This window comes from Salvelinus alpinus, chromosome 31, assembly GCF_045679555.1.
Source record: "Salvelinus alpinus chromosome 31, SLU_Salpinus.1, whole genome shotgun sequence".
In the NCBI taxonomy this organism is placed as follows: Eukaryota; Metazoa; Chordata; class Actinopteri; order Salmoniformes; family Salmonidae; genus Salvelinus; species Salvelinus alpinus.
In genome coordinates, this window is record NC_092116.1 from 41,052,834 (window position 1) to 41,066,990 (window position 14,157).

General features: G+C 43.5%; 1 protein-coding gene across 2 annotated transcripts in view; it reads left to right on the plus strand.

Annotated features, from left to right (window-relative positions):
- atp1b2a (ATPase Na+/K+ transporting subunit beta 2a) overlaps positions 1 to 13,356 on the plus strand; it is a 39,991-nt gene extending 26,635 nt beyond the window's left edge. Inside the window, exons 5-9 of one of the 2 annotated variants that reach the window (XR_011672249.1) lie at positions 792 to 917; positions 1,095 to 1,154; positions 9,652 to 9,747; positions 10,801 to 12,094; positions 12,141 to 13,356. Coding sequence is in view for 1 of the 2 variants with exons in the window: in XM_071379369.1 (XP_071235470.1) it covers positions 792 to 917; positions 1,095 to 1,154; positions 9,652 to 9,747; positions 10,801 to 10,971 (453 nt within the window). In the remaining variant the exon portion in view is untranslated. Of the gene's footprint in view, positions 1 to 791; positions 918 to 1,094; positions 1,155 to 9,651; positions 9,748 to 10,800 lie in introns of both variants that reach the window. The other variant, XM_071379369.1, reaches the window with a different exon arrangement.
- The last annotated feature ends 801 nt before the right edge of the window (positions 13,357 to 14,157 follow it).

The window sequence follows — 14,157 nt, forward strand, 5'->3', positions numbered from 1 at the left end:
CACCCTAACCACCCTAACCCTATAGAATAATATGATGTTGTTCAACCCTAACCACCCTCACCCTAACCACCCTCACCCTAACCACCCTAACCCTATAGAATAATATGATGTTGTTCAACCCTAGGTGAGGAACAACCCTAACCACCCTCACCCTAACCACCCTAACCACCCTCACCCTAACCACCCTCACCCTAACCATCCTATAGAATAATATGATGAATAATATGATGTTGTTCAACCCTAGGTGAGGAACAACCCTAACCACCCTCACCCTAACCACCCTCACCCTAACCACCCTCACCCTAACTACCCTAACCACCCTCACCCTAACTACCCTCACCCTAACCACCCTCACCCTAACCACCCTAACCCTATAGAATAATATGATGGTGTTCAACCCTAACCACCCTAACCACCCTCACCCTAACCACCCTAACCCTAACCACCCTAACTACCCTCACCCTAACCACCCTAACCCTAACCACCCTCACCCTAACCACCCTAACCACCCTCACCCTAACCACCCTAACCCTAACTACCCTCACCACCCTAACCACCCTCACCCTAACCACCCTCACCCTAACCACCCTCACCCTAACCACCCTAACCCTAACCACCCTCACCCTAACCACCCTCACCCTAACCACCCTAACCCTAACTACCCTCACCACCCTAACCACCCTAACCACCCTCACCCTAACCACCCTAACCACCCTCCCCCTAACCACCCTCACCCTAACCACCCTCACCCTAACCACCCTATAGAATAATATGATGTTGTTCAACCCTAGGTGAGGAACAACCCTAAACGTTCGTGTCAGTTTAACCGTTCCACTCTAGAGGAGTGTTCTGGGATCACGGACCGGACCTACGGTTACCAGAAGGGACAGCCCTGTGTTCTCATCAAACTGAACCGGGTAAACACACACACACACACACACACACACACACACACACACACACACACACACACACACACACACACACACACACACACACACACACACACACACACACACACACACACACACACACACACACCTGCTAACCCGCCTGGTAAACCTTGACCTCCAACCTCTGTCCTCTGTCCTCAGGTGATCGGGATGCTTCCAGGGAAGGACGGCCAATCTCCTTATGTCACCTGTGGAGCCAAGGTCAGGCTGGCTATGTCACCCTACTGTCACTGCTACGTCACCCTACTGTCACTGCTATGTCACCCTACTGTCACTGCTATGTCACCCTACTGTCACTGCTATGTCACCCTTATGTATTGTCAAAACTCTGCATGTCTCTTCATCATTGTGTTTCCCTCATCTTTACCTTTTAATGTCATCATTCCGTCTCTCTCTCTCTCTCTCTGTCTCTCTCCATCTCTCTCTCTCTGTGTCTCTCTCCATCTCTCTGTGTTTTTGTCTTCCATCCCTCCATTATCAGAGATATAAAGTGGGGCAAGATGACTGGGTAAGACTGACCCGTAGAATGATAGATAGGTAGCCTTTAGAAAGTATGTACAGGGTTAGGGTTAGGCTAACAGGCTAACAGGCTAACAGGCTAATCCTAACCCTTTAGAAAGTATGTACAGGGTTAGGGTTAGGCTAACAGGCTAACAGCTAATCCTAACCCTAACCCTATTAAAAGTAGTAATAGCCTTTAGAAAGTATGTACAGGGTTAGGCTAACAGGCTAACAGCTAATCCTAACCCTAACCCTATTAAAAGTAGTAATAGCCTTTAGAAAGTATGTACAGGGTTAGGGTTAGGCTAACAGGCTAACAGGCTAACAGCTAATCCTAACCCTAACCCTATTAAAAGTAGTAATAGCCTTTAGAAAGTATGTACAGGGTTAGGCTAACAGGCTAACAGCTAATCCTAACCCTAACCCTATTAAAAGTAGTAATAGCCTTTAGAAAGTATTTACAGGCCTTAGCAAATGTATTAAAAGTAAAAAAACAGAAATACCTTATTTTACATAAGTATTCACTCTCTTTGCTATGAGACTAGAAATTGAGCTCAGGTGCATCCTGTTTCCATTGATCATCCTTGAGATGTTTCTACAACTTGATTGGAGTCCACCTGTGGTAAATTCAATTGATTGGACATGATTTGGAAAGGCACACACCTGTCTATATAAGGTCCCACAGTTGACAGTGCATGTCAGAGCAAAAACCAAGCCGTGAGGTCGAAGGAATTGTCCGTAGAACTCCAAGACAGGATTGTGTCGAGGCTCAGCAAGGCACTAACATAATACTTCAAATAATGTGGCAAAGGAATTAATGTTTTGTCCTGAGACCCACTCTATCCTGAATACAAAGTGTTCTGTTTGGGGAAACAGAATTATTTTCAAGCATAGTGGTGGCTGTATCATGTTATGCCTGGGGAGTTTTTCAGTATAAAAAAATAAACGGACAAGCAAAATCCTAGAGGAAAACCTGGTCCAGTTTGCTTTCCACCAGACACTGAGATGAATTTACCTTTCAGCAGGACAATAATATGCTTGAAAATCTATGACAAGACCTGAAAATAGTTGTTTAGCAATGATCAACAACCAATTTGACTGAGCTTGAAGAATTTTGAAGAGAACAATGGGCAAATATTGTACAATCCAGGTGTGCAATCTCTTAGAGAATTACCCAGAAAGACTTACAGCTGTAATCGCAGCCAAAGGTCATTTTACAAAATATTCACTCAGGGGTGTGAATACTTACAATACCAGTCAAACGTTTCTACTGTTTTCTACATTGTAGAATAATAGTGAAGACATTAAACAAATCGAAATATATTTTATATTTAAGATTCTTCAAAGTAGCCACCCTTTGCCTTGATAATAGCTTTGCACACACTTGGCATTCTCTCAACCAGCTTCACCTGGAATGGTTTTCCAACAGTCTTGAAGGAGTTCCCACATATGCTGAGCACTTGTTGGCTGCTTTTCCTCCCAAACCATCTCATTTCGGTTGAGGTCAGGTGATTGTAGAGGCCAGGTCATCTGATGCAGCACTCCATCATACTCCTTCTAGGTCAAATAGCTCTTACACAGCCTGAAGGTGTGTTGGGTCATTGTCCTGTTGAAAAACAACACCTTCTAAGAGCAAACCAGATGGGATGGTGTATCGCTGCAGAATGCTGTGGTAGCCATGCTGGTTAAGTGTGCCTTGAATTCTAAATAAATCACAGACAGTGTCACCAGCAAAGCACCATCACACCTCCTCCTCCATGCTTCACGGTGGGAACCACACATGCGGAGATCATCCGTTCACCTACTCTGCGTCTCACAAAGACACGGCGGTTGGAACGAAAAATCTCAAATTTGGACTCCAGACCAAAGGATAGATTTCCACCCGTCTAATGTCCATTGCTCGTGTTTCTTGGTCCAAGCAAGTCTCTTCTTCTTATTGGTGTCTGTTACTTGAACTCTGTGAAGCATTTATTTGTGCTGCAATCTGAGGCTGGTAACTCTAATGAACTTATCCTCTGCAGCAGAGGTAACTCTGGGTCTTCCATTCCTGTGGCGGTCCTCATGAGAGCCAGTTTCATCGTTGCGCTTGATGGTTCTTGCGACTTCGCTCTTGAAGAAACTTTCAAAGTTCTTGAAATCTTCCGCATTGACTGACCTTCATGTCTCTTAAAGTAATGATGGACTGTTGTTTCTCTTTGCTTATTTGAGCTGTTCTTGCCATAATATGGACTTGGTCTTTTACCAAATATCAATCAATCAATCAAATGTATTTATAAAGCCCTTCTTACATCAGCCGATGTCAAAAAGTGCTGTACAGAAACTCATCCTAAAACCCCAAACAGCAAGCAATGCAGATGTAGAAGCACGGTGGCTAGGAAAAACTCCCTAGAAAGGCAGAAACCTAGGAAGAAACCTAGAGAGGAACCAGGCTATGAGGGGTGGCCAGTCCTCTTCTGGCTGTGCCGGGTGGAGATTATAACAGAACATGGCCAAGATGTTCAAATGTTCATAGATGACCAGCAGGGTCAAATAATAATAATCACAGTGGTTGTAGAGGGTGGTCAGCACCTCAGGAGTAAATGTCAGTTGTCTTTTCATAGTCGATCATTAAGAGTATCTCTACCGCTCCTGCTGTCTCTAGAGAGTCGAAAACAGCAGATCCAGGACAGGGTAGCACGTCCGGTGAACAGGTCAGGGTTCCATAGCCGCAGGCAGAACAGTTGAAACTGGAGCAGCAGCAGGTGGCCTGGGGTGGACTGGGGACAGCAGGTGGACTGGGAACAGCAAGGAGTCATCAGGCCAGGTAGTCCTGAGGCATGGTCGTAGGGCTCAGGTCCTCCAAAAGAAGAGAGAAAAGAGAGAAAGCGAGAGAGAGAGTCAGAGGGAGCATACTTAAATTCACCCAGGACACCGGATAAGACAGGAGAAATACTCCAGATATAACAAACTGACCCTAGCCCCTCGACACAAACTATTGCAGCATAAATACTGGAGGCTGAGACAGGGGTCGGGAGACACTGTGGCCCCGTCCGACGATACCCCCGGACAGGGCCAACCAGGCAGGATATATTTCCCACCCACTTTGCCAAAGCACAGCCCCCAAACCACTAGAGGGATATCTTCAAACCACCAACTTACTACCCTGAGACAAAGCCGAGTATAGCCACGAAGATCTCCGCCACGGAACAACCCAAGGGGGGGAAGATCACTTCAGTGACTCAACCCACTCAAGTGACGCACCCCTCCTAGTGACGGCATGAAAGAGCACCAGTAAGCCAGTGACTCAGCCCCTGTAAAAGGGTCAGAGGCAGAAAATCCCAGTGGAGAGAGGGGAACCGGCCAGGCAGAGACAGCATGGGCGGTTCGTTGCTCCAGTGCCTTTCCGTTCACCTTCACACCCCTGGGCCAGACTACACTCAATCATATGACCTACTGAGGAGATGAGTCTTCAGTAAAGACTTAAAGGTTGAGACCGAGTCTGCGTCTCTCACATGGGTAGGCAGACCATTCCATAAAAATTGAGATCTATAGGAGAAAGCCCTGCCTCCAGCTGTTTGCTTAGAAATTCTAGGGACAATTAGGAGGCCTGCGTCTTGTGACCGTAGCGTACGTGTAGGTATGTAGAGCAAGACCAAATCGGAGAGGTAGATAGGAGCAAGCCCATGTAACGCTTTGTAGGTTAACAGTAAAACCTTGAAATCAGCCCTTGCCTTAACAGGAAGCCAGTGTAGAGAGGCTTTTTTAATATGATCACATTTTTTGGTTTGGTCAAGATTCTAGCAGCCGTATTTAGCACTAACTGAAGTTTATTTAGTGCTTTATCCGGGTAGCCAGAAAGTAGAGCATTAGAGTAGTCTGAAAAACATGGATTAATTTCTCTGCATCATTATTGGACAGAAAGTCAGATTTTTGCAATGTTACGATGATGGAAAAAAGCTGTCCTTGAAACAGTCTTGATATGTTCATCAAAAGAGAGATCAGGGTCCAGAGTAACGCCGAGATCCTTCACAGTTTTATTTGAAAAAACTGTACAACCATCAAGATTACTTGTCAGATCCAACAGAAGATCTCTTTTTTGCTTGAGACCTAGAACTAGCATCTCTGTTTTGTCCGAGTTTAAAAGTCAAACATTTGCCGCCATCCACTTCCTTATGTCTGAAACACAGGCTTCCAGCGAGGGCAATTTTGGGGCTTCACCATGTTTCATTGAAATGTACATCTGTGTGTCATCCGCATAGCAGTGAAAGTTAACATTATGTTTCCGAATAACATCCCCAAGAGGTAAAATATATAGTGAAAACAATAGTGGTCCTAAAACGGAACATTGAGGAACACCGAAATGTACAGTTGATTTGTCAGAGGACAAACCATTCACAGAGACAAACTGATATCTTTCCGACAGATAAGATCTAAACCAGGCCAGAACTTGTCCGTGTAGACCAATTTGGGTTTCCAGTCTCTCCAAAAGAATGTGGTGATCGATGGTATCAAATGCAACACTAAGGTCTAGGAGCACGAGGACAGATGCAGAGCCTCGATCTGACGCCATTAAAAGGTCATTTACCACCTTCACAAGTGCAGTCTCAGTGCTATGATGGGGTCTAAAACCAGACTGAAGCATTTCGTATACATTGTTTGTCTTCAGGAAGGCAGTGAGTTGCTGCGCAACAGCTTTTTCAAAATGGGAGGAATGGAAGATTCGATATAGGCCGAGATAGTATTTTATATTTTCTGGGTCAAGGTTTGGCTTTTTCAAGAGAGGCTTTATTACTGCCACTGTTAGTGAGTTTGGTACACATCCTGTGGATAGGGAGGTGTTTATTATGTTCAACATAGGAGGGCCAAGCACAGGAAGCAGCTCTTTCAGTAGTTTAGTTGGAATAGGATCCAGTATGCAGCTTGAAGGTTTAGAGGCCATGACTGTTTTCATCCGTGTGTCAAGAGATATAGTACTAAAACACTTAAGTGTCTCTCTTGATCCTAGGTCCTGGCAGAGTTGTGCAGACTCAGGACAACTGAGCTTTGGAGGAATACGCAGATTTAAAGAGGAGTCCGTAATTTGCTTTCTAATGATCATGATCGTTTCATCAAAGAAGTTCATGAATTTATCACCGCTGAAGTGAAAGCCATCCTCTCTTGGGGAATGCTGCTTTTTAGTTAGCTTGCGACAGGATAAAAAATAAATGTTGGATTGTTCTTATTCTCCTCAATTAAAAAATTGGATAATCGAGCAGCAGTGAGGGCTCTTCGATACTGCACGGTACGGTCTTTCCAAGCTAGTCGGAAGACTTCCAGTTTGGTGTGGCGCCATTTCCATTCCAATTTTCTGGAAGCTTGCTTCAGGGCTCGGGTATTTTCTGTATACCAGGGAGCTAGTTTCTTATGACAAATGTTTTTTGTTTTTAGGGGTGCGACTGCATCTAGGGTATTACGCAAGGTTAAATTTAGTTCCTCAGTTAGGTGGATAACCGATTTTTGTACTCTGTTGCCTTGGGTAGGTGGAGGGAGTCTGGAAGGGCATCTAGGAATCTTTGGGTTGTCCGAGCATTTATATCATAGCTTTTGATTATCCTTGGTTGAGGTCTGAGCAGATTATTTGTTGCGATTGCAAACATAATAATAAAATAGGGCTATCTTCTGTATACCACCCCTACCTTGTCACAACACAACTGATTGGCTCAAATGCATTAAGGAAAGAAATTCCACAAATTAACTTTTAACAAGGCACACCTATTATTTGAAACACATTCCAGGTGACTACCTCATGAAGCTGGTTGAGAGAATGCCAAGAGTGTGCAAAGCTGTCATCAAGGCAAAGGGTGGCTACTTTGAAGAATCTCAAATATAAAATATATTTTGATTTGTGTAACACTTTTTTTGGTTAGTACATGATTCCATATGTGTTATTTCATAGTTTTGATGTCTTCACTATTATTCTACAATGTAGAAAATAGTAAAAATAAAGAAAAACCCTTGAATGAGTAGGTGTGTCCGAACTTTTGACTGGTACTGTATGTAAATGAGATATTTCTGTATTTAATTTGTACATTTGTAAAATGGGTTAGGGTTTGTCATTATGGGATATTGTGTGTAGATGGGTGAGAGACAAATCAATGTAATCCATTTTGAAATGAGGCTGTAACACAACAACATGAGTCAAGGGCTTGAATACTTTCTGAAGGCACTGTAGATATATAGAGATATAGATATTTAGAGATATAGATATATAGAGATAGATATGTAGATATAGATATATAGATATATAGAGATATATATATATAGAGAGATAGATATAGAGATAGAGATATAGATAGATAGAGATATATATAGATAGAGATAGAGGTATAGATGTAGATATATAGATATATAGAGATATATATATATAGAGAGATAGATATAGAGATATAGATAGATAGAGATAGAGGTATAGATGTAGATATATAGATATAGATATATAGTGATATATATAGATATATAGATATAGATATATAGTGATATATATAGATATATAGATATAGATTGATAAATATAGATAGATGATATATATAGATATAGATGTATATAGATATATATATATAGATATATAGAGATATTGATAGATGATATATATATAGATGATATATAAAGATATAGATATATATAGATATACATAGATACAGTGGGGAGAACAAGTATTTGATACACTGCCGATTTTGCAGATTTTCCTACTTAAAAAGCATGTAGAGGTCTGTAATTTTTATCATAGGTACACTTCAACTGTGAGAGACGGAATCTAAAACAAAAATCCCGAAAATCACATTGTATGATTTTTAAGTAATTAATTAGCATTTTATTGCATGACATAAGTATTTGATACATCAGAAAAGCAGAACTTAATATTTGGTACAGAATCCTTTGTTTGCAATTACAGAGATCATACGTTTCCTGTAGTTCTTGACCAGGTTTGCACACACTGCAGCAGGGATTTTGGCCCACTCCTCCATACAGACCTTCTCCAGATCCTTCAGGTTTCGGGGCTGTCGCTGGGCAATACGGACTTTCAGCTCCCTCCAAAGATTTTCTATTGGGTTCAGGTCTGGAGACTGGCTAGGCCACTCCAGGACCTTGAGATACTTCTTACGGAGCCACTCCTTAGTTGCCCTGGCTGTGTGTTTCGGGTCGTTGTCATGCTGGAAGACCCAGCCACGACCCATCATCAATGCTCTTACTGAGGGAAGGAGGTTGTTGGCTAAGATCTCGCAATACATGGCCCCATCCATCCTCCCCTCAATACGGTGCAGTCGTCCTGTCCCCTTTGCAGAAAAGCATCCCCAAAGAATGATGTTTCCACCTCCATGCTTCACGGTTGGGATGGTGTTCTTGGGGTTGTACTCATCCTTCTTCTTCCTCCAAACACGGCGAGTGGAGTTTAGACCAAAAAGCTCTATTTTTGAATCATCAGACCACATGACCTTCTCCCATTCCTCCTCTGGATCATCCAGATGGTCATTGGCAAACTTCAGACGGGCCTGGACATGCGCCTGCTTGAGCAGGGGGACCTTGTGTGCGCTGCAGGATTTTAATCCATGACGGCGTAGTGTGTTACTAATGGTTTTCTTTGAGACTGTGGTCCCAGCTCTCTTCAGGTCATTGACCAGGTCCTGCCGTGTAGTTCTGGGCTGATCCCTCACCTTCCTCATGATCATTGATGCCCCACGAGGTGAGATCTTGCATGGAGCCCCAGACCGAGGGTGATTGACCATCATCTTGAACTTCTTCTATTTTCTTCTATTTTCTAATAATTGCGCCATATATATATATAGATATATATATATATAGATAGATATAGACAGATGATATATATAGATATATATAGATAGATATAGATGATAGATATAGATGATATATATAGATAGATATATAGATATAGATGATATATAGATATAGATATATAGATAGATATAGATGTAGATAGATATAGATAGGGCGGTAGCCTAGCGGTTAAGCCTAACATCTGTTGATGTGCCCTTGAGCAAGGCACTTGACCTTAATTGCTCCTGTAAGTCGCTCTGCTAAAATGTAATAGAGTTCGATAGAATTATCAATAGAAGGCTGAGTCTGTGTGTGTCTACAGAACCTTTAACCTTTAACCTCATGACTCTGTGTGTGTCTACAGAACCTTTAACCTTTAACCTCATGACTCTGTGTGTGTCTACAGAAAGAGGACAGTGATGCGATCGGAGAGTTGGCCTACTACCCTCCCAACGGAACCTTTAACCTCATGTACTTCCCCTACTATGGCAAGAGGGCCCAGGTACACAGAACACAGCCCTTCACCAGAGGTGTCCCCGTTCAGTCAGAGACATCAAATACACGAGGAGCCTTTTCTACGTCCCAGATGTCTACTTTTCTGCTAAATATACCTCTTTATCGGTTCAATTGTCATTTAAATTAATGATGTACATTGATTCTTTAAGAATTGTAAATATATATATATATATAGACAAATATATGATATATTATATTTATTTAATTATATTTTTATATATTATAAAATCTGAGGGGGCACGTGCCTTTTGACGCAACTGCCCTTTACTATCTACTTTAACGCTCTTTCTGTGTGTTTCTCTCTCTGTGTTTCTCTCTCTGTGTTTCTCTCTCTGTGTTTCTCTCTCTGTGTTTCTGTTTCTGTGTGTTTCTCTCTCTGTGTTCTCTCTCTGTGTTTCTCTGTCTGTGTTTCTCTGTCTGTGTTTCTCTCTCTGTGTTTCTCTTTCTGTGTTTCTCTCTCTGTGTTTCTCTCTGTGTGTGTTTCTCTCTCTGTGTTTCTGTTTCTGTGTGTTTCTCTCTCTGTGTTCTCTCTCTGTGTTTCTCTGTCTGTGTTTCTCTGTCTGTGTTTCTCTTTCTGTGTGTTTCTCTCTCTGTGTTTCTCTCTGTGTTTCTCTCTGTGTTTCTCTTTCTGTGTGTTTCTCTCTGTGTTTCTCTTTATGTGTGTTTCTCTCTCTGTGTTTTTCTCTCTGTGTGTTTCTCTTTCTGTGTGTTTCTCTCTCTGTGTTTCTCTCTCTGTGTTCTCTCTCTCTTTCTCTCTGTGTTTCTCTTTCTGTGTGTTTCTCTCTGTGTGTTTCTCTTTCTGTGTGTTTCTCTCTGTGTTTCTCTCTGTGTGTTTCTCTTTATGTGTGTTTCTCTTTCTGTGTTTCTCTTTCTGTGTGTTTCTCTTTCTGTGTGTTTCTCCCTCTCTGTTTCTCTCTGTGTTTCTCTCTCTGTGTTTCTCTTTCTGTGTTTCTCTTTCTGTGTGTTTCCCTCTGTGTTTCTCTCTCTGTGTTTCTCTCTCTCTCTGTGTTTCTCTCTCTGTTTCTCTGTGTGGATGTAGCTGAACTATTCCCAGCCCCTGGTAGCAGTGAAGTTCCTCAACATCTCTCTGAATACAGATGTGAATGTTGAGTGTAAGATCAACTCCAACACACTGAAGACTGGCGGAGAGAGAGACAAGTTCGCTGGACGCGTCTCTTTCAAACTCCGAATCACCTCACCTAAAAACTAGACCACTAAACACTACACACACACGCACACACAGAGATGTTACTGCCATATGAAGGACCATATCAAACCCCCTGGAAATGGAGACCTGGAGGAGAGGGAAAGAGGAGAGGGAAAGAGGAGAGGGAAGGAGGAGAGGGAAGGAGGAGAGGGAAGGAGGAGCGGGAAGGAGGAGAGGGAAGGAGGAGCGGGAAGGAGGAGAGGGAAGGATGAGAGGGAAGGAGGAGAGGGAAGGAGGAGCGGGAAGGAGGAGCGGGAAGGAGGAGAGGGAAGGAGGAGCGGGAAGGAGGAGAGGGAAGGAGGAGAGGGAAGGAGGAAAGGAGGTCCAATTTGTCTCCTTTTTATTTCACTGCATTCTTCATCTCTCTCTCCCTCTTTCTGTCTCTCTCCCTCTCTCTCTCCATCAGTCTGCTCATCCCCCTCTCTAATCTGTTAGTCTGTAATCCTCATCTCAACGCCCCTCCCCCTGCCCTCTGCTCTTCCCCCTCTCCTCTCTCTCCCCCTTTCTCCCCCTTTCTCCATCCTCCTAAGGTTCTTAGTAATTTATCAAACTATATATTTTTTGTGTGTGTTGGTGAATCTGGTCGTTAATTTAATTTATTATTTTGAAATGGATGTCTCCTTTACCTGAAATGAAAGCCTTCTACTGCACACACACACACGCACACGCACACACACACACACACACACACACACACACACACACACGAGCCCAAGTCAAAGATATTTTTGTTGTTGTTTTCAGTCCATTTAATCAGAGAATCTTTCTTCAACAATATATCAGCCATATATATGACATATACCGGGGTGTCTGATTGTAAATAGATATTTTCTTGTAGATGCTTTAGACACAGAGAGGATTTGAGATTTAAAATAAAAGATGGCATGATGATATGATATGAGTTTCCCTGTAAGAGTTAAGTAGCGTCAGGTAAACAGATGTTAGAGGTTAAAGGTTAACACAGAGTAATGGTTAGAGTAGAGATAGAGGCGGCTGGCTAACAGACAGACTTTTAGTAATGTTACTGTGTTTTATCTCCTGTTCAGTTTGTTTTGGTAGAGCTGCTCTGTTAGCCTTAGCGCTTGGTCCTGGTTGGCCAGCTAGCTGTTAGATGCTAGGTCGCTTGGTCCTGGTTAGCCAGCTAGCTGTTAGCCATACCGCTCGGTCGCGAGATCCTGGTTAGCCAGCTAGCTGTTAGCCATACAGCTAGGTCGCTAGGTCCTGGTTGGCTAGCTAGCTGTTAGATGCTAGGTCGCTTGGTCCTGGTTAGCCAGCTAGCTGTTAGCCATACCGCTCGGTCGCGAGATCCTGGTTAGCCAGCTAGCTGTTAGCCATACTGCTAGGTCCTGGTTAGCTAGCTAGCTGTTAGCCCCTAGGTCGCTTGGTCCTGGTTAGCTAGCTGTTAGCCACTAGATCATATAGGTCCTGGTTAGCTAGCTAGCTGTTAGCCCCTAGGTCCTGGATAGCTAATACTGGATCGATATTGGGTCGATATTGAGGTAATACTGGGTCGATATTGAGGTGATATTGGGGCGATAGTGGGTCGATATTGGGGTGATATTGGGTTAATACTGGGTCGATATTGAGGTGATATTGGGGCGATACTGGGTCGATACTGGGGCGATAGTGGGGTGATATTGGGTCGATATTGGGGTGATATTGGGTTAATATTGGGTCGATATTGAGGTAATACTGGGTCGATATTGAGGTGATATTGGGGTGATATTGGGGTAATACTGGGGTGATACTGGGGTAATATTGGGGTGATATTGGGTTAATATTGGGTCGATATTGGGTCGATACTGGGTCGATACTGGGTCGATATTGAGGTGATATTGGGGCGATAGTGGGTCGATACTGGGGTGATATTGGGTTAATACTGGGTCGATATTGGGGTGATACTGGGGTGATACTGGGTCGATATATCAAGGGGATTTCTGCTTTTAATGTCTTTCTTTTTTATTCTGTTTCTCCACTCGTTTATTTGTGCTGTGTTTGTTTGTTTGTTTGTTTGTCATCAGCTTAGTGGCGGGTTTAGAACACAACATTGTGTACAGTTACCACGGCAACCACAGCATCAGGCCGGAGTCTCGCCCTCACTTCACCACACACCCGCCACTCACACTGTTGTGTCACATGTGAGCCTTTCGTCTTACTGTCGGCCCCTTTCATCTCTAAACCAATCCTTTCCCTTTAAACAGTGATGCCACTTCCTGGTCTGGGCTGTCTGACCAATCAGAGCCCAGCCTTTTCTGTGCAACGTTCAGCAGATACAAACTAGATGTGGTTAATAATGACATCATCTGTATTACTGCCTCAGATATTCCATGTGGAACCTTCTGAAGAATATTGCTGTAAAAACAAGAAATAAAAAGATTTTGTGTTTAATCGTTTGTCTCGGGTGCTTTGACAGAAAGAGAGAGTGTGGCTCATTTTATTAAGATGGAAATGTCTCCTCTCACATTACCCAGGATGCACCTCACTACACCAGAAGTAAAACCTAGCTAGATATAAGAGTTAGCAGGATTAGATGTAGACAGATATGACACATTTATACCAGACCAGATAGGGGGGCCAGGGGTAGAGTTAGGACATATGAAGAGAGAAAGATGGAGGAGGAGGAGGGAGGCCAGGGTTAGAGTTAGGACATATGAAGAGAGAAAGATGGAGGAGGGAGGGAGGGAGGCCAGGGTTAGAGTTAGGACATATGAAGAGAGAAAGATGGAGGAGGAGGAGGGAGGCCAGGGTTAGAGTTAGGACATATGAAGAGAGAAAGATGGAGGAGGGAGGGAGGGAGGCCAGGGTTAGAGTTAGGACATATGAAGAGAGAAAGATGGAGGAGGAGGAGGGAGGCCAGGGTTAGAGTTAGGACATATGAAGAGAGAAAGATGGAGGAGGAGGGAGGCCAGGGTTAGAGTTAGGACATATGAAGAGAGAAAGATGGAGGAAGAGGGAGGGAGGCCAGGGTTAGAGTTAGGACATATGAAGAGAGAAAGATGGAGGAGGAGGAGGGAGGCCAGGGTTAGAGTTAGGACATATGAAGAGAGAAAGATGGAGGAGGAGGAGGGAGGCCAGGGTTAGAGTTAGGACATATGAAGAGAGAAAGATGGAGGAGGGAGGGAGGGAGGCCAGGGTTAGAGTTAGGACATATGAAGAGAGAAAGATGATGGAGGAGGGAGGGAGGGAGGC